Source organism: Falco rusticolus, chromosome 1 (assembly GCF_015220075.1).
Source record: "Falco rusticolus isolate bFalRus1 chromosome 1, bFalRus1.pri, whole genome shotgun sequence".
In the NCBI taxonomy this organism is placed as follows: Eukaryota; Metazoa; Chordata; class Aves; order Falconiformes; family Falconidae; genus Falco; species Falco rusticolus.
The window spans coordinates 91,744,136-91,764,464 of record NC_051187.1 but is presented as its reverse complement, the minus strand read 5'-3'; the positions used below and the strand labels follow the sequence as shown (position 1 = coordinate 91,764,464).

Genomic DNA, 20,329 nt, shown 5'->3' with positions numbered 1-20,329 from the left:
TAAAAGGCTGAGAAGTTTGGGGCTGGTTTTTTCCTTCTGTCATGTTAACATAGCATAGATTGTTTATATAACTAGTAAGAAACGTTAATACAGCAACGGTTATTAATATATAATTTATAGCTGAAGCTAACTAAACTACCACTAAACTAACTAAAATATGCCACTACCAGTGTGCAAAGTCAAAGAGCTAAGACTACAGGTTTGAATTCTGAACTCTTCTGTTAAATCAAGCAATAAGTAAAATTTCTTACAACAATACGTAACTCCTACTTCTGATTTTTCAAAGAATAAATACATCTCCAAATTACTCATTAAATGAGTACCCACCACTGATGTCACTCCGAGCCTTTCTACTGGCTTTCAGTCACTATCTAGAATATTACTGTGGATGAAAGTCTGTAGCAATATAACTCATTTCAGCCATCTTTTGTTCCTGAAGACTTACCTCAATTTACTACTTACATCACAAGAAGATATTTTACAGGTTGTTTCGCTTTTAGTTAGAAGATATTGAAAACCTGTCATGCTGTAAGGCCTACCTAAGCAGTCTCTGCTAGCAAGACTCCATGTTAAAAGACAGGCTGGACACTCAAATGACGATATTTTCAGACATTCCTGTGTGTCGAGTTCTAAACTAATTCAGCTTCAGAGAGAAACTAATGTACTGTAGCCTAGAGGATGATTCAGACTGCATGTACTTGCTTTCAACATTTGTACCTGTGAAAAATGTGTTTTTTTCTTTTCACTGACAGTAGCAGAAAAAATGCTTTCTGAGACACACAAGAGGAAAGTAGCACTTTTGTGACAGGGTGTTTGTTTTTGAAATATGGCAGCTCTCTGAAAGCTGCTTAAAGGTTTGGAATGGTGGGAATGGGATAGGCAGAGATGGACTGCAGGACAGGGGGCAGGTGAGCCACCACGAATGCGTCATGTGTCGAATACAAACAGCTCTGGTGAGTGATATGTGACTATACTTCAGTCCATTATTTTTTTCACCATGTATTTTAGTGTCTTCTGGATCTCAGGCAAATTTACCGCATTCAACTATAGTGACACCTTTTCACTTCCTTAAGTACACATTCATTATTATAATCACAGGGCTTAGAAATTGGCAGGTAGTAGCGTTACCCTCTTTCCTCATAATCAAACCAAATCTTTTTCCAGCCCCCTCTTAGCAAGACTTCAAGCTCACCAAAGACACACCTTCAGCAATCAAAATCAATCAAATTTCACCTTAGAGGTATGTGAGGACAGCTCCACAATATACAAAGCACTTCTAAGAGAAGACCGCCTAACAAGTATGCACATGAATAGTCTCATTGACTTAAGTGTTTTGCTGGATGAGTGCTTCACATCATGGTATTTTTGAATACACACTTAAAAGTCCTTATTCTAATTTGACACTTCATTAGACAGTCTTCTAGTTTCAGGTAGGTTGCTTGCTAGGTACTCATAAAATTAGAGGATTAGATTTAGAGAATGCAGGGTCTATAGTACAATATCAAGTACTCCCCTTAGATTCTGAAGGATGAAGGCATGCGTTTCCATGCTTTTTTAATAAAACTCAAGTGAGCATATTAACTATATTTGGACGGTATATGGCTTTCCCTTCCTGCCTGTATCTGTATGTTTCATCATGAGACAGGTTTCTCAGCCTAAATCTGCCAAAAAATGCTTTGTTCCTATGCAAGGTTATGATTTTGAGAAATATTTCTAAAAAGATTAATTTAACTGAACGTTTCTTGAGTGATTCCAATTCTGTGTAGAGCTAGAGCTCCTGGCCCGAGCTAATCTTTAAGAACACACCTTCTCAAGCTCTAGAGACAGCTCAGCTAATTGCTTCTCTTTTTCTCATTGTTTTATTAAACAATTCCCTGCCCAATAAATATATAAGAACTTGAAACATTATGGCATAGAGATTTTACCTCTTAAAAAAAAAATGGATCACATCCTAAACCCTCTGGTATATAAATAATAAATGATGTCTTATGGATTAAAGGAAGCTATAGTTATAGCTATATAAGAATAGATACGGTTAATATCTAGCCTTCTTTACCACAAATATTATTATTTATTCACCATGATTTCTAACATGAAAAGCAGACCCTAGGATCATAAGTCAAATTTTCTGTTTCCTTCCTCTTTTGTCTTTTTCAAAGTCAGTTACTATAGCTCATGTTTATAAAGTTTTGTAAGGGTTTGTTGTCCCTTTGGACTAGGTCAAACAGCCACTGGCTCTCAGGAATTAGATTGTATTGACTTTTGAAACTACCACGTATACAGAATTGTTCATTTGACCACAAAGTCATAAGACACGAAAAGAAGTTAGGTTAAAAGGCTGCATTTGAAGCAAACTACAGAGGTTTTCTTGAACGTTAAATCCTCTTTGTTTTCAAAGTGAAAACTGTTATTCTATTCAGTATTTATGTCCAAATAGATTAGAGAAATAGAGCAGTTAGGATAACTTATTTGACATTTTCATCCTATATGCTTGCCATCTTGGGACATTTTACAAGGATTAGGTTTTTCTACCAGGTAAATTCCAACCAATGAATATAGATCTTTTTGGCACTGGCATTTTACCTGCCAAGGGTACGGCAAAATTCCTAGTGATTTGACTGTGTTGCAAAAATCCAAAAATAGATGGGTCTAGAAATGTTTTATTTCAGGTATACATTGACAGAAGAGAACATGCGTGAATAAATATCTAATTGCAATAGGGAAGCTATTTATTATTTACTTTTACCCAGTAAACCCTAGCCAATGATCAGATGATTGAATTTCAGTGCTGGAATGCCCTTGGGAAGTCAATGAATCCATTTTCCTGACATAAATCAGGATCAGTTATACCTAATTCATCCCAGTCACAAAAATTCCACAAGCTCCTCTGAAATCTATTCCAATGGTTTAGAAAGTTTTTTTACTAATGCCCTTTTTGGACTCTCATGGCTTGTCTAGAGTGGGACAAAGAACAGACTACTTCATTCCTTGATGTAGCAATTTGCACATTTCCATTCAGTCTTCTTTTCTTTAAATATTCCCAGTTGGTACAATCTGGTTTTTTTTTTTCTCGTTCTCATTCTCCTTCCCTGGGAATTTTCCTAGTAAGTCTATATAATTCCTCAAAACTGTGTTTGCAACATGAAGACTAGCCAGTAACAGCTGAGAGTAGCCAAATGACCACATGATGGAAGTTATACATTTGTTTATCCAAACCAGTTTTCCATTTGCCTTTTTAATGACATATCAAGATTGCTACCCTCCATAACTCGCAGGTTTATACAAACCAGTTTTCCATTTGCCTTTTTAATGACATATCAAGATTGCTACCTTCCATAACTCACACGTCTCTTTCCAGAACTACTGCAGAACCATTCACTTTCCATCTTATGTTTGTGAAGTTGATTATTCCTGGCTAAATGTAGTACCTTGTATTTGCACTTACCAGCTCTCCTCTATTTTTCAGATTCTTTGTCCAAATCATTACGTTCAATTTTAACTCCAAACATCTCCTTAAACAAATTCACAGTTTTTCCGAGTTTAGAGTATTTTTGAAATTTTGTCAGAACTATGGGTTATTCCTTCTCAATGCTGATTAAAAACACAGAACTGAAATCTCTCTCTTAAAAAGTATTTGACTGAGCTCAGATAAAATCTCTGCAGTAAATTAGTGTAGCAAACAAAATAAGAGCTGCTGAGTTTTATAGAAAATTGTACAGTTATATAAAATGTAGTTATTTACAGAGCTGTATCAAGATATTTTGGCATCCAAAGCTCATCTATTCTTGCCATTTTCCTTATGCTTTTTCAAGTAGTCACTGCCTCTTTCTTAGACCAGCTAGTACATCCTCCCTTGCAGCCTCCCTTCCCAAACAGTAACAGCAGCATCAAAGGCAATTCTTAGGTATAACTGCACCCTCTGGCTACCGTTTTTATGGTTGTAAGCATGGACTTCAATGATTCCAAATAACTGAAAGGCAAATTTCTTTTCAGAGGCTAAATCCAATTTGCACAGAATTGACAAAAATTCTGAAGTGTCTGGGATTGTGCTATAAATACATTTATAAATGAAAACTTATTGCTACATAATATACAATTTACTCATTGCTGTTTTTCAATACGCATCACAAAAGGTATAGGAGATTTTTCAAAAAGGGTCTAATTTGTTTATGATTACACAAATCGCATTATGAATCATGAGAACATGGGGATTTTGGTCCCTAATTTAAGACTTCATTTTGTAGTCCATATATGATCCGTAGTGCTTTTTCTCTGTCAGAAAAAGAAATCTGGCCAATGAACAAAACTATTTCACAAATCTTATATTACTAATGTGATGGAAATATCCTTCAGAATGAATGAATATTAATTATCCATTTACAGTTACACTCTTTTCAGTCTTGAGAAACAAAAGTTAAAAATGGCAGAATCAGAAGTCATACAGGGATAGTGACATATAGCTATGAACAGTGCGTTTTCTTAGTTGCATTTACACTGTACAGGGAAAAAGATTAACTGCACATATACTTAATAATACTTTGATTTTAAATTAGCTTTTAATATATTTAGTTTTCAGGAATAGTCTCTCTTTTAATTCTATTTTCAAAAACCTAAAGATCAACGTATCTTTAGTGAGGAAAATAGACATGCAAACTAGATTGTCTTTAATGGTAATCACACCTCTTTTCTTTTGTTTTCTTTTTGGTCAACCCACCCATCCGTTTTGATGAAAGTATTTTGAGGGAGTTCTTGATGGAAATGAAATCAGTGAATCATTGCAGCATAGCAATGGCTTGAGATGTACAGGACCTATAGACGGGACTTTGCCTCAAATCTACAGTACAAATTTAAGGGTAAACGATGAAGAAGATGTCCTATTTGTCATAACGTGATATCCAATCATTAACAGAGGCCCTGTCCTTTTGTCTTCCCACGTGAACTCCATGTACCTTCATTGCTACCTGTATGTGATGACGTGAAATGTTAATAAAGGTACCTGTCTTGTTAATTTTGTAATCCATTTTGATCTGTTTAAATCGGATTAAAATATAGTATTAAAATTTTACTCTTGAACTGCAAAGAAATAGTGACATCAGTTCATGGAGAAATCAGTTACTACCACATCAGCATTTAAAACCAAGCTGTCTGTAGTACCAAAAATTTAATAACACTTTTACTCTCAAAAATGAACAATAAAAAATAGTGTTCAAATAACCAAGCCAAGGCTTCAAATAAGTCTTCAAGCTATTACTACAACCTACAGTCAAAGGACTATGGAGATATTTTCAGCTCTTATGCATATTACTCAAGAGAAATGTATTATTAAATATATGGACAGACAACAGCAGTCAGGGCCACAGAAACTGACAGCTTTCTAATACTTTATAGCTAAGTATTTTGTGGAACAACACTGATATGAAAATAAACTAATTGAAATTATTTCCTTCAGGTCTCCAAAGAATTCTTTCTAAATAAAAAAAATTAACTATATTTATTTCCATTCTTTAATTACAGTAATTTTAATAGAAATGATAAAATATTTCTATGTAGCTGTATGCAGAATAACCTTCAAACTTTTAATTCCAAAACCATGTGTGAAAAGCACATTCATACCAAACCTTTATTAAAGGACATTCATATCAAACCCTTATTAAAATTCATTCATAATAAGATTTTAAAAGCTTTATCAAAAATCAATAAGAATTCATTCATTTTCTTTTCTTTAGTGATGATGCACTAAACAAATACACAAAAGACCAGGAAAAAAAAGCAAGCTTCCTTATTAGTTTTTTTTAAAAAAAAAAAAACACCACCACCAAAATGCAGGACTTTTCCAGGAAGATTCATAGTCCAGATTCTCAGCTGGGGCATACAGGATACTTCCATTAGTTGATTTCAATGGCTGTGGACTCACGTGCACTGTAAGAAGTATTTCTAGTCAAAAAGAGGGACTGTAGCCAAGTCACTTGATAAAAACAAATGGGTGTCACTGACATTTTATAAAAATGCCTTTGGAAACACACTCAAATGTTAGTATCAATAATAACAGTAACTATACCTTTCCTGATGTGCACAAGCACACTCAGATATGAACCTGAGGCCAAATTAATGATTTTTCTGCATTATGAACCTGCTGGAAAACTTACAGAACCACATTTTAGATATTTCAGCCAGTAACTCAGAAAAAAATTATGGTGATACCTGGCATGTTACAAAGCTCTGGAAGGTGCCCTTTCTTGCATACCCATTAGCCCTGGCACTTTGGTCTGACTGGCAGGCTCCAACCATCCTGCCTGCCCTTGCAGACATGCCATCCAACACACACTGGGCAGAAATGCTGTACTCCTAGAAGGACCTTCACGTCACTCACTCAACAACAGAGAATATTTCTAAGCAGTCTGCTTGCAGACTAAATTCAGGACTTCTCAAAGCAAAAAAAAAAAATGGCCTTGAAAACCACTGTAGGGGATCAGGAGCATAGAACAAAGACAGTAAAGTCTTAGTATATAGTGCCTCATCCTGAAAACATATCCAACTGAAAGTTGCTACTCAGAAGAATTATTTTATTATCTTTTTGAGGCTGTGCAATCATAAACATTATTTTCTGGAGAAGCGTGAAAAAACTGCATTGTAAAAAACCCTGAATTGTACATAGTGGTGTACATAGAAGGTGTTTAAAGGGCAAGTTTGGTGTAAATTCTGACAGTCCATGTATTTGTAACTTCTGTTAACTGGAATGCAACACTACAGCTCTGCTGGAATACAGCTTCTATAAAGATGTTATTTCCAATCCTTTTCTGACAGGAGAGGAACACTATTGCAGTAATGAGATCTTTTTTTATCACGTCATCAAATAATGAACCTATCATTTTGTATTTCTGTTATTCATTTCCATATTGAAGTCAGTGATTTTTCCTCCTCCGTTTCTTTCATGTTAATTTTGCTTTATTTTTGTTTTTATAGGAGAATTCTAATACAGATTTGAAGTATAGTAGTTTCACTGAACTATTTTAGTCTACACATTTTTCCAATTTGCATATATGAAAAACTATTGAAGCTGGGTGGTAACTACAGCTCTGCTTGGATGCTCATGCTGATTGCCAACTAGTTTACTTCAAACTAAGTAACTGATCAGCATTCTTTCATAGATAACTTATTCAACTGACATTGACAATAAATATCACTGGATTTTTTTTAAAAAAGTAATTAACGATGGTTCTTCAACTACTCAATCAAGATTTTAAAATACGTTTAGAATTAATTCTCTATTCCAAAACAAATTCAGATTTTTCAAATGTCACAGGTATTTTAAATCAAAAAATTCAGAATTTTGGATTTAAACTGTGTTCATTCAGAAATTACATTTGTATAAAGAGGTTTAAATAAAACACAAATGCTTCCAGAATTACTCGAACTGAAATATGGATTATTTTATTTGCTTTGATAATTAACTCTTTTTACCCTTTTATTTTAATCTAATTGAAGAAGACCTTCAAAATATCAAAACTTCTCTTACAAAAGGAAAATTGACTGCTTCTCAATTCTTTTTTTAAGTGTTATGGAAATTATTTTCCAAAATACTTAAGAAATAATAAACACATAGTATTTTGTCATACTTCATAAAAGTCTAGAATCCTAAAGCAACTAGTCTAAATTAGACATAAAAGATAGGAAATCCTGAATTTAAAAATCAGTATTTAAAAAATTGTGAATGCCATCAAAATCATCTGACTATCCTTGGGTAGCATACATAGTGAAGGAATACACTGGGATATATTTCAGAACCAAGTCTGCCCCTGGCTTCACAGTCTGTGTATCATTTATTTGCCTGCATTTGTACCTCGTTTATTATTTGAGAATATCTATAACCAGGTAAAGAGTACAAAATGTTTGTCAAGCCAGAAGCCACATTCTTTTGAAACACATGCTGCGAAAATATATATCACTTCAGACCACTTACTTTTGTTTGTGCCACAGGATTTAAAACCACTTTCTCTTATAGCTCCCTAAACTCAGAATGTCTTTGCTAAATCTCCCCTGATTTGACAGAAGAATGAATGAGAAGAAAAATCTGGTCTTTAGTTTAAAATAAAATGAATGAAAGACACTTTACATACTATTTTCTTTGTCTAATGCATTCACAGGGAACAGCAGAAATAAAGCATAAAGATAAGATTAACCAAATACGCCATGACCAAATAGGCAGAATTGTCACTAATATAATCAACGTGAACATCATTAGCACTTGTACGATGAATACCTCTAGAGGCCAGGATCTCATTTTGTTAAGTAACATATAGAGTTAATGGCTGTTCTCTGAAAGACCAGTGTGAAGTGTGCCCAGTTGAAGACTACGGATATTTACTGTAAACGGGAAAATTAAACCAAGTCAGAAGTTGTGCCTGATTACCACTAGTTTACTAAGCTTTCTCTTTTCTCCAAATAGATTACAGAAACTATAAACAAATAGGAAAATTCTGTTCTTATTAATGCACCTGCAATATTTTTGACAGACACTGATAGGGCTGAAATTTCAACCAGTTAAGATAAACTGTGGATTCAAGAAGTCACTGAGGTAATGATGTAATAATTGCTATTTAGAAGCTGGTAAGATTTCTGTAAATAATAATAAATTAAAAAAAACCCAACACTTTCTTGCTTTTTTCTTTTTTTTTCCTCTCTTTTTTTCAACAGGATGATGACGTACGCGAAAGTCAGTTTAGCTTTACAGCATATGGAATGGGCCCATGTCTGCAAGCAAAAGATGGAGTGACACCAAAGGGGCCAAATAATCCTATTCAAGCTGCACCAAAAAGCCCTGATGACATGAGAAAGGTATTCATTGACCGGGCCAAGAAGATAGACACAATATCCAGAGCTTGTTTCCCATTAGCCTTTCTGATTTTCAACATTTTTTATTGGGTAATTTACAAAATCATCAGGCATGAGGACATTCACCAATAAAAGAGATTAAGGCTTGTAGTGCATACGGATCTGGCTGCCATGCTCAACAGGAGGCTTTCTGTTAAGAATACACATGAAAGGAGTGATTGGGAGAGTTAAATACATTCAGGGAGGGGGGGGGGAAATATCCTGCATGGCCTGCAATGCCCAGTCACAGTGGAATGGAAGAATGACACCCAGAGACGATACATCTGCTATTGCAAACTTTCTGTGTCAAACTAAGTATTAACTTTTTCATTGCAAATCACTCTCTACTGAAGCTTTACTGCCAAGTATTTATACATACTGTTACATAGTGGTACAATTGTACAGTATTCTTTGATGTTCATGAAATTTTTTAAATTCTGGTGTATTTTTAATTAAAACAATTGATCCAGAATACCCTAGGTAAACCCCACAGTATGACAGAATAGATTAGTATTTTTAACCTTTATTTCAATTTTAGAAGATAATGACAGATTCTTGATTTCAGATTACAATGTTAAGGATGTTTTCTTGTTTTAAGGACGGTACCTGTGGTTTTGCAATGTGCACATTTGACACATTTAAAGTTATATAATTTATTTAAGGTACTTCATATTACCGTTCCCCCGGAAGCTGTATGTTGAAATAATCTGACAGCACAAGGTATCTATAGCCTAATAGTCTGCATATCACATGGGAAATACATTAACATTTATAAAGTATTGATTAGTGCAAAGGATTTTTTCTTTTAATTACATACAATTTAATAATTGAAACATAATATATTTCACTCATTTATATTTTTTTGAAGGGTTCTTTTTTTCTCAATTGATAAAACTCATACAGCTTGTGAGATAGACAAACTACATCAAAATCTTGTACTGCTTCATTTTGATTCAAGGGAAAGAGATCTTGGACGAAAATTAAAAGTAACTAGTCAACCGCTTCACCGAAACATTTGGAGGACAAGTACAGCTGTGTTTATGCACATTTACCTCCAACATGTTACCAAAATACAGGAAGTTTAGTTTGTGAATATATCAAGTTTTCTGACTTGTTCTTTGAAGTATATTTATATGACTTTAAGAGTGAATAAGAAACACTTCACAACTTTGGAAAAACACGCAGCTCTTCAGAAACCTGAAGTAGGATCTGCCTGGTCTTTTACATACATTTGTTGTACTTCACACTAACAAACAGGAGAACAACTACTAAAAGTCTTAGATTTTCCCTGTTTAGGATTAAAAAAAAAAAAATCATATTAGCTGCTTCTTTGAATTGTAACACAATAGATCACATTTAAGACATAGCTTATAGGCAAGAGTGTTTTCTATTGAAAACCAAAAACATGCTAAGATATGGAAATCTGACATTTAGAAATGCTGGCTGCTTTAAGTCCAGTAGCTGAGGCTGTTTCTCATTGCAAAATATTTTTATTTTTTGTTTGTTGTTGCTCAGAGTTTGTATACAAAAGCAAAACCAGCTGGAGGCAAACATCTGGTGCACTGCCAAAGGCATGGTGCATATGAAATAACAGAAGCAATGTAACTCTGCACTGAGGTTTATAACAGCAACCTTGGGATGGGTTGGGCTTGTTTTTGTTTTCCTCCAAGGATTAGTTAGAAAGATTCTAAAATAGCAGCTCTCAGATTTTGTTCAGCTGTTTCGGAAAGAATCTGTATGATCCTCCTTTATTTTAAAACAATTTTTATATAGTTTTGCTTTATTTATGATCTGAAATGAACTCAATTTCAAACCATTATTTTTTGCTGAGGCTGTGTCTTATTTTTGTTGATTTCTTTATGTGCATGCTCCAAAAATCCGGTTCACTTATGAAGGTGCTCATGTATGCGAGGGGTTATCATGAACTAATGTCTGACATTTCAGTTGGGTTATATTCAACTTTCTTAAAGTTATCATTAGCTGTATCACATGAAAAGGGATGTTAACTTGCTTCTCCCGTCAGTGAAGTCAACAGTATTTTATGTAAGGACTGTTTGAAGTACTAGATCCATAATCAAGAGGCAATCAAAAAATTACATTACCTTTCAGGATCATCTGTCTTCTTTCCTTCTAAAGTAGCTGAATTTCATTTAATAAGGAATTATTAATTGAAGGGATCAGCGTATGAAAAAAATGCTGGCCAGATCAGAATAGCTCATAGTTATTCTTGTTTGTAACACTTGGGTACCTGGTTCACATTGCCTCTTACCCAGGCATTCAATATAGCCTGTTGCACTCACACATGTAGTACTACCTTGTATTGAAAACATTAACAAATCTGAGTACTGTAGAGATTAATAAATCTAGCCCTAATTTCTTTCTTCACTCTTTAAGGCAGAAAAGGTCTCTGCTTTCAAAGAGAGAATCAGACAGGAAATCCTGGAAGTAATAAAGGAGAAACTGGATTGTAACACTGGCAAAATGTAACAAGGAGTCAGAAAGAGTGTAATTTGTTAAGCAAGAAGGACAAGACCCTTCATTCATATATGAACCTATTACCTCAGTGAGGGGAAATAACCCCTGTGCCACATTTCACTTTGACTAGAGTAAACAGAGGGGAAAAGCAAAGAAATGGTTCCATTATCATGTATTTAAATGCACATAACATTTGGCATGTGATTCTGCTGCCCCCAGGTAAGTAAAGATTTTCTATTTTGATGTAATGGAAACAATCTCTCCTGAACTGATGGTTTTGTGGTTTGTTTTTTTTACTGGAAGTGCCAGGTAACAGAAGCCTCTGCTGTCCACTAAATAACATGTTTTCCAAAAGAAAGCAGAACTTTAAATTTAATTTAGATTATTCCTAAATGACTTAGTGTAAAGTCACATGGTAAAGAAAGAAATGTAATTTGAGATAAGAAACCACCTGCTCTTCACCACTGACTAGCAGAAAAGTCCCAAAATGCCAGCAGGCATGCCAGCCCTCTGTGCAGAGCTAGAATCAACAGCTACTGTCATCAGCTAATATCAGTGTGGGTTATGATTCTTTTGTAACTTTATAATGAAGTAGCAGGGAATAATATTAAGAAGATGCAAGAGTCAATACTCTGAAGTATTATCAGACTGCAGTATTTATGCTACTGTCCTGTGAAAGAGGCAGCAGGGAGGCAGAAAAATAATCATCAGGGAAATAATGCTTGAGGCATATGTTACCTAGCAGGGCTTCTCCTACAGCTAAAAAAGACCCCATTTATTAGGCTGAAGTAGATAGCTACCTCACCTCACAATCACTGAACCTGGGCTCTGTAGAATACAGGAACTTAGTAAAACCACACAAGAAGGCTTCTTGTAAGCACAACCCTTATGTGACAGGCTAACACAGTTTTGCCCCAAGTCATTATTCATCATAGGTGAAGACTCTGTGCCGCTCGGATCATGTTTCTGTGGTCTCTCTAGACCAGTCCTATACTCCAAAAACAGAATACTGGCAGTAGAAAATTATTGCAATACATTGAAAACAGACAGAGAAACTAGGATCTGGAGGAATGCTCCAACAACACAGCTACCAAAAAGCTGTCACAGTCACCATAAAGGGGAAAGAAGAAAGCAAGAGGCGTCCTTACTACTTTCCCCCATCCCCCCCGTATCCTCTCTGTAGGCACACTTCTTCAGATGGAAGCAGTAGCTACAGGCAGAAACAATTTATGTCAACCGCTGCAAAGTATGTATTCTCCTTTGACAGTAGTTTCTACCTGTGCAGTTAGAGAATCGACTTGCACACCATCCACATTCTTAATGGAGCTGAGCAGGAGGGTACAGGATGAAAAGCATGTGCTGTACAGAGCATAAGAGGGACCAAAGCAGTGCCTGGAACTTCTCATATGACTGTCTTTTCTTCCTGCACCGAAGAAAGATGTGGCCAAATCCATGTCAAACCTTGTAAGGCCAAACCTTCATGATCTTGAGAGAGGATAAGGAAGGTCCCTTAGAGGTGCAGTAGATATACCCAGCTACCACAGTACCAAACTCCTGCTAAAATTCTGAACAGCAAAATACATTTTATTTTAAAAACTATATTCAAATATCAACAAAACAGGTTTTCATGTTTAGAGGGTTGGCTTTTTTCTCTCTGTAATACTGATCATCTAGAGGAGGCTTGGAGAAGAAAAGGAAGAAGGGATACTAGTGATTTACTGTTTAGAATTTAGCTATTTTAACACCAAAATAAAGCACATTCTACTTTCAAGGAGTTTTGACAAAAAGCATTGTTACTTAAGCAGGTTAGTGGAATTCAGGAAGAATATGAGATCTAATTATTTTTTCAGCTCAATCAGATATTAGTTTTCTTTGGATTCTCTTTATTAGCATTTATTGCAAAACCTTGTTATAGGCTGATTCATAGAAAGTCTTTTGTGATATGTGAGAGATGATTCTCTTTAGTCACTAGAAAGAAGACATATTTAGGTCATTTAGATGTGCACTTTACATTTAAGGAGTAAGGTATTGCTTCCACTTTGTACTATAACCCCTAACAGAACTGTAGGTTGATAATGTAGATAAAAATAGAATCTAATAAACTGTACAAAACCATATATTTTTAACAATAGGGAAAGATAAAAAGTCTTCCTTAACCTTAAAAAAAAATTTTGAGCAATAATTTTATATTAGATGGAAATGAATTTATTCATACAGTTCCCAGCCCAGGCTGAGATGGTTGGTTGCAAAAGATAGATACACTTTATGTGCAACTTCTGCTCTCATTTGAGCTACCATGGGAATTAATCTAATCCAGCAGAGTAAAATTTGGCCTTAAATTTTGAAACTGCCAAATGAGCTGTTAATTCTTACAGTACCCCTGTGAAATAGTAAAATATCTTTATCTACATCTTACTGTACAATCATATGGTTATTTGGCGAGAACAGTATCAGATCATCATGACTTTTTTTCCTTTTTGAGGCAACTAAGAAGAAAAATACAATTTGCAAACCAAACTACTTTTTAATAATAAAATGGGTATTCTATTTTGCAGTGGTTATGGAAAAGGTGCCTTCAGGCAACACACATCACTTACGGTAGTTACTGAAATACTATCAGTTTGGAAGGCTTGTAGAAGCAGGTTAGATTGCTAGAAGCAGAGGGTTAAATGCCAGAAGAATGTTGGCTCATCCTGTATCCGTGACATTCTTGAATATTACTGCACTTCTTCACTTTCATTTTTGTGAAATATGCAAGAAACATTTCTTATGTTTGTATTTTAATGTATGACAGAGTGATGTTAACAGATGAAATGGACTAAAGTAGCTACTAATGTTCCATGGATGTGTAATTGTGAGTTGTATAAAAAGAAATTGTGCCATAAGCTTTTGACATAAAGATTTAACATAATATACAGTATTTTGTGTGTTAGTGATCCCAGCTTTTTAAAGGCAACAGCAAGAAAAAAGAAAAAAAATATGGTAGTGTATTAATAATTTGTTTGTGAGTTTTCAAAATATTCTCCTGTGAATTCTGTCTGATGGCAATTTCATCCCAAAGTACTTCCTTTTTGATAAAACTCTATAAATGTATTGTGCATGGATTCGATTAAATTCCTTTTTATTGTATTACAGTATCATATTGCACTTAAACTGACATTCTGTGCAGACAGAAGTATTAAAATATGTGAAATTTATGGTGTCACCCATGTCATTGTAGATATTTTGATCAAAGAAAAATAAACTTAAGTTTTTTCAGAAAGAGTGTGATTATTTTTATGGTATTTTAGGCAATGGGTTTAAAGTCACAGGAGAGTCTATCAACACTATTGGAAAAAAGGATGAAACCCTCAGCAGTAGTTAAGGTGCATTACCATTAAATATTTCACGAGTGAAAACCTGAGAAAGAAGAATAGAGTGCCTTCAGTTTTTATATTATTCAGGTTAAGCTTCAAAACACTTTAACTGTTTTAATGAAGTGTACAAAGATGTGTTTTCAGAGATCATGGTGGAGGGTGACAGACACTGAATTAGGAGTATGATCCTCCAAGGCTTCCTTTACAGTGAGCGAACAGCAAGATCTCCCCAGAGGACAGGTGGAAGATGGGCTCCAGTTCTGAAAAAAGTTCATTCTGAAAACTCAGGGAAAATCATCTTTATAAATGCCTATTGAAATAATTACAGCCACTCCAAAATATTTTTTTTGCTGCTCATCTTATTACCAAAAGACAAAGAATTTCACTTGCAGCAAAATAGCCTTATAGAAATTTTATAGATCTGTGGGCCCTCCTAAGTACTCCTTGATAGAAAATGATTTCAAGAATACTGAAGTGAAGTTAGCAAATAAGAAGTCCTTTGGGAACAGTCTGAGTTCTGCTGATCTGATTACAACAGTGTTAATACGCTTGCAGAGTATACATCATCTCAGTAATAGCCACATGTCAACATGATGCCATTTAGGCTAGAAATCTTTAGCAGTCTCAGCATAGATGCTTTGTGCTCCCTGCCCCCTATATGACAAAAAGCAACATCAGTTCACTGCTTTCAATTTGCCTTTCATGTTAATGGGATACAAACACAAAAAAATCTGCTATACTCGTAAATGAAGTATTTCCATTATCTGTTGTTAGTAATTCAGCTCCAAGCCATAAGTTGCTGAACTTTATGAAATGAAAATTTATCAAAAGAACAGTGAAATATATCAGGACCACCAGTGGAATTGGAACAGAAATCCTAACCATGCTGTCATAAAGCCTGCAGAACAGTGTGATCAGACCCCTGCTAGTTATGACAGGGGTTCCTCCAACAAGTCTATACCATCTTGTCTTCCCAAGAGCAAAGCATAACTGTACCTCTGTCCTTGTTCAGGTATGTTCACAACAAAGTCATGAAACTACAGTAGTAACAAATGTTTCCATGCTGAGGTGCACAGTTTCAAGAGCATGAAATCTGAAAATACACTGTACCAGGTGTGCAAAAAGCAATTAAACCAGAAAGTAACAGCCAGATAAAGTGACTCAAGAGTCATAGAAAAAAGAAGTAACAGATCTTAAAGAGATCAACACATGATTGTGTTGCATAAACTGCGCATTCTTTTCAACATGGAATTCTGGGAAAACAGATATCAAATATCCTCTTTTTCATGTCTACATACATAGCCACCTAATTATTTTTAAAATTAAATAAATATTTAATTCCACGTAGTCTATGCAGTGGATTTTATCTCTAGTATCTTACTCTCTATACACTAGCAGGATCTGAGATTTTTTTTCTGAATAAGAAACAAGCATGGGAATTTAAAACCCTGGATGACAATCCAAAACAGCCACAAAACAAGAATTACAGAGAATATTTAATTTTGGGAATAAATGAAACTTTCAAAATTTGAATAATATATCTCCAAACCTTTAATAAACAAATATATATTTTCTATATAATATTTTGTCATTGAAAAAAATTAGATATTTCAACATTACTTCACAGATTCACAAAGTCACAGAATGGTTGAGGTTGTAAGGTACCTCTGGATGTCATCTTGTCCAACTCCCCTGTTCAAGCACAGCCTCTTAGAGCTGGTTGCCCATGACCATGTTGAGATGGCTTTTGAAAACTGACCATGTTCAAATGCTTTTTTTAGTATCTCCAAAGATGGAGACCCCACAGCCTCTGTGGGCCATCTGTGCCAGTGCTCAGTCACTCTCAGAGTAAAGTGTTTCCTGATATTCAAAAGGAAACTCCTGTGTTTTGGTTTATGCACACTGCCTCTTCTCCTGTCACTGGGCATCACCGAAAAAATTTGTATACAAATGATGAGATCCCCCAGAACTGGACAACGTACTCCAGGTGTGGTCCTACCAGTACTGAGTAAAGGGTAAGGATCACCTCCCTTGACCTGCTGACAATGCTCTTAATGCAGCCAAGGATACCATTACCCACCTTTGCTGCGGGGGCACATTCCTGGCTCATGTTCAGCTTGGTGCACACAGGACCCTCATGTCCTTTTCTGTACATCTGCTTTCCAGCTGATCATCCCCCAGCATACACTGGTGCATAGGGTTGTTACTTCCTGGATGCAAGACTTTGCATTTTCCCTCACAATACTGAAAAAAACTTTTCTTGAAATGTTAGCCTCTATTTTAGTAATAACATACCTGACCTGCCTTGAAAACCAGTGTGTTACTTTGGATATATTTAGTTATTCTCATTAGGCATATTCAGTAGGTACAGGAGACATTCAAACTGTTGTTTTTAAAAGCACATGATACTGCAGCTTGTTTGCCACTGCATGAGGTAGGAGTAAACCTCATGTAGGTATATTAGATCAGAATAAGCCCACACATCGGTAGAATGTGGCTGAACTTATTCAAAGAGGATGCTAGAAATTCTTACAAATTTCAGTTATTGTTCATTGCATTATATGCAAAACCAGTTTCTATCCCCATCCATCTCTTGTTTCTCATAGCAATAAGCATCATAATTTCTTAGGAAAGTATAAATTACACCAGAAGATGGCTCCCTTTCATATGAATTGGGGGATGTCATCGATGTTCAGATTCTGTTCAAGGAGATAAACTCTAGCCAAACGCATCCTTCATGTAGAAACTTCACGCACTGACACTCATTACTAAGAAGGAAATCTATGAAGCATAAGCACTATTCATGGTACAAACTACACCTCCTTTTGAAAGAGATGGAAATGTATGGAGGTAATGCTGTCTTAGGAACAAAAATAGCTGAGATGTTAATTTAGTAAGAACCAACCCCAAGGGTTTACATCTAAATACACATATGAAAATGTAAACATTTTTGTACCTGAATATTTTATTAAATAAAAAAGGCTTTATAAAACAGAAATAAGTAATTTACTTTAAGTATCTATCGATTGTCAAATACTTATTGCTACATATAGGATTTTATCCAACAGAAAATGAATCACCAACCAATTTTTAAAGCATTTAAAAAAAAAAGATGAAAACAATAATTTACACTCTGTTCCCAAATTTGCTAAAGTTAGAAGGTCTTTGGAGTAGATTCTTCATGTTAAGGATGCCTTCAGAGCACAGTTATGCACGACAGCTATTCCACTTATTTACAACACTTATGTTGTTATGCTGTAATAAATGCAAAGAAGGAAGCATTCCTCTCTGAAAGCTATGTATATATAACTTCATATTATATCTAAGATGAGGTGACCACACACATTTCAGCAATGTAAATAATGTAAATCTGCAGATCAGTCTGCCTTGTGATAGCCCTCTTGCTTTCCTAGCAGACTTCACCACTTTACACATTCACTGAACAAATACAGAAACAGCAGTAAGAACACCCTGAAGTTTGATCTGAAGTGATACTAAGGATATTATTACAAGTAGATACTATGAAACATTTGCAGACTAAAACAGATACTACAGTGTAACATTAACATCCATTTACTGTTTCTCCTTAATTTCTCAAGAGAATACAACACATTCTCTTTCATAATATAGATGTTAGTTAAATGAGACCCTGATGCACACTATTAATTTTGAATCAAATACTAGTTAACAAATTGTTTGCTAAAAGTCAGAAAACAATATATTTAAGGTTCACAGCAGTATTTACAAATTAAAAATTAACTAATATAGTATTTGTTGTACTAATTTTTTTCCCTGGGCTTTGCAATGATCATTCAACTGAATTAAAAAGCAACTGCTTTATATAACTCTATTACAAATAAAAGAGGCTCAGTAAAGATAAAAACAGTATACCTCATTTCAACAGGAAACATTTCAATTTTATACAAATGTGGTCAGAGGTAATACAAAAACACCACACAGTTTTGAGAAAATAAATTTTAGAGCAGTTTCAAAAGCGTCCTTTTCAGTAGCCTCAGATTTACTTTAGGTTTCCAAATTCCAAAAAACGTTTGAATTTTGTTATTGTAAATATGTGAGACCACATAACTTTGTGTAGAGTATTGAAGCAGTACCAAAGCAGCTTCTAGGTGAGGGAACAGTGAAAATGTAATAGGTCTTTCATCTCTCTCCCTTTCTCCATCTTTTCTTCCCAACAGCTTTGTATCTCACAGCAAATCTGATCCACCTGGGAGACTAGGACATTCTTTGAGGACTTTACTCAATAGCTGCAGTGCAAGACAGCAGTTGTTCAAGTCTCATCTAGGCTACTGGTTGTGGTAGCAGGAATTCAGTGCTTCATATGCAGTATGAATAATGCAATCGACATCAGGTAAAGTACAGATGGTATAAGAAGGCATCTTTCTAAGAGCTCCTTACATTTTGGCCTGATTTGATTTCACCCCTGCATTAATTCCTTTATTGCTTAATGACATCTTCAGAATGCTTTCAGTGGAGAGGTAGTCTATTCCAATGCTGCAGTCCGATATAGAGCTAAGTGTGTTGAACCAATTTGTTATCCCTGCTCCCCTTCTAACTATTTCTCCCCTCTGATTAGCATCAGCATTTCACACGGCTGCTCCACTTGTAGAACAGTTACATTGTCTTTCAGACTATCAAACTTCTAATACTCCATTTTTACCTACAACATTCATGCTTATGCTAGCACCCTGGCTCCCCCTATAAGGGAAAGTATGGACTCAGCTTAACATTGAAATCCATCCTCTTCCCTGAGACCATAACCAATCACTTGGGATAAGAGTTACAAGAAAATTCATGTACTCATATCCCTTTCTCACCTCTTTCCTTCCTTTACTATGTAATGCTGGGAAAAGTTCAAGTTCAGTATTCAGTATTAACATGTCCAAGTTGCCTAAAGTCTTCTATAAGCACCTTCTTCACGACACATTTTCAAAGTGTTAAACCTATGTCTAAATCCTATCAGAATTTACAAAATTTATTTATTCCTTCCCTGGTTTCACCTGAGGGGTACCGTTCCTTTGGGATGCCCAAAGGGACTGCTGGGTAATTTCTGTAAACTCACAGAAAATCCCATACATTGTCTTTTCCTGTCCACCCTCATAATCCCTCCTGAACCTGTACTATCTCTCACCCAACCATATCGTATTCTCTAATATTTATGAGACGGCTACAGCGTAATTCCAGGGCACAGCCAGTGTTTGATCACCTGTGAATTTTACAAGGTTACTTAACCCATCAAAAAATAATGCAGATTATTTTACTTGTAGCAACCACAGAAACATATCCTGCATGCTTCTTTTGGCATGCACAAAGTCATTCCAAATAAAACTGTTTTTTGCAGTGTGCTAGGAAGTGTTAGTGTTTTCCATTATTCATTCGATGTTTAACAGTTTCCTAATTCAGGGTCAAATTTAAGCCCTAGTAAGCACACAAGTCCTCTTTGCTATGTGTTTGTCTGTCCCTGCCAGGCTGTACATACATCAGTCACAATTTACATATGCATCACAATTTTGCAGCTTTATTTATGGTCACAAAAATTGAGTGTACAGATGCACAAGCTATGTTTACCTATTCATCTTGAACAAAAGAGGATTAAAAGCTTTTCTGCC

General features: G+C 35.2%; 1 protein-coding gene across 5 annotated transcripts in view; it reads left to right on the top strand.

Moving 5' to 3' along the window:
- GLRA3 (glycine receptor alpha 3) overlaps positions 1 to 13,338 on the top strand; it is a 91,655-nt gene extending 78,317 nt beyond the window's left edge. For 3 of the 5 annotated variants that reach the window (XM_037389932.1, XM_037389949.1, XM_037389913.1), the window contains exons 9-10: positions 4,734 to 4,853; positions 8,695 to 13,338. In XM_037389932.1, coding sequence (XP_037245829.1) covers positions 4,734 to 4,853; positions 8,695 to 8,964 — 390 coding nt within the window. In that variant the 3' untranslated portion in view covers positions 8,965 to 13,338. The remainder of the gene's footprint in view (positions 1 to 4,733; positions 4,854 to 8,694) is intronic. The other 2 variants (XM_037389923.1, XM_037389940.1) reach the window with 2 other exon arrangements.
- The last annotated feature ends 6,991 nt before the right edge of the window (positions 13,339 to 20,329 follow it).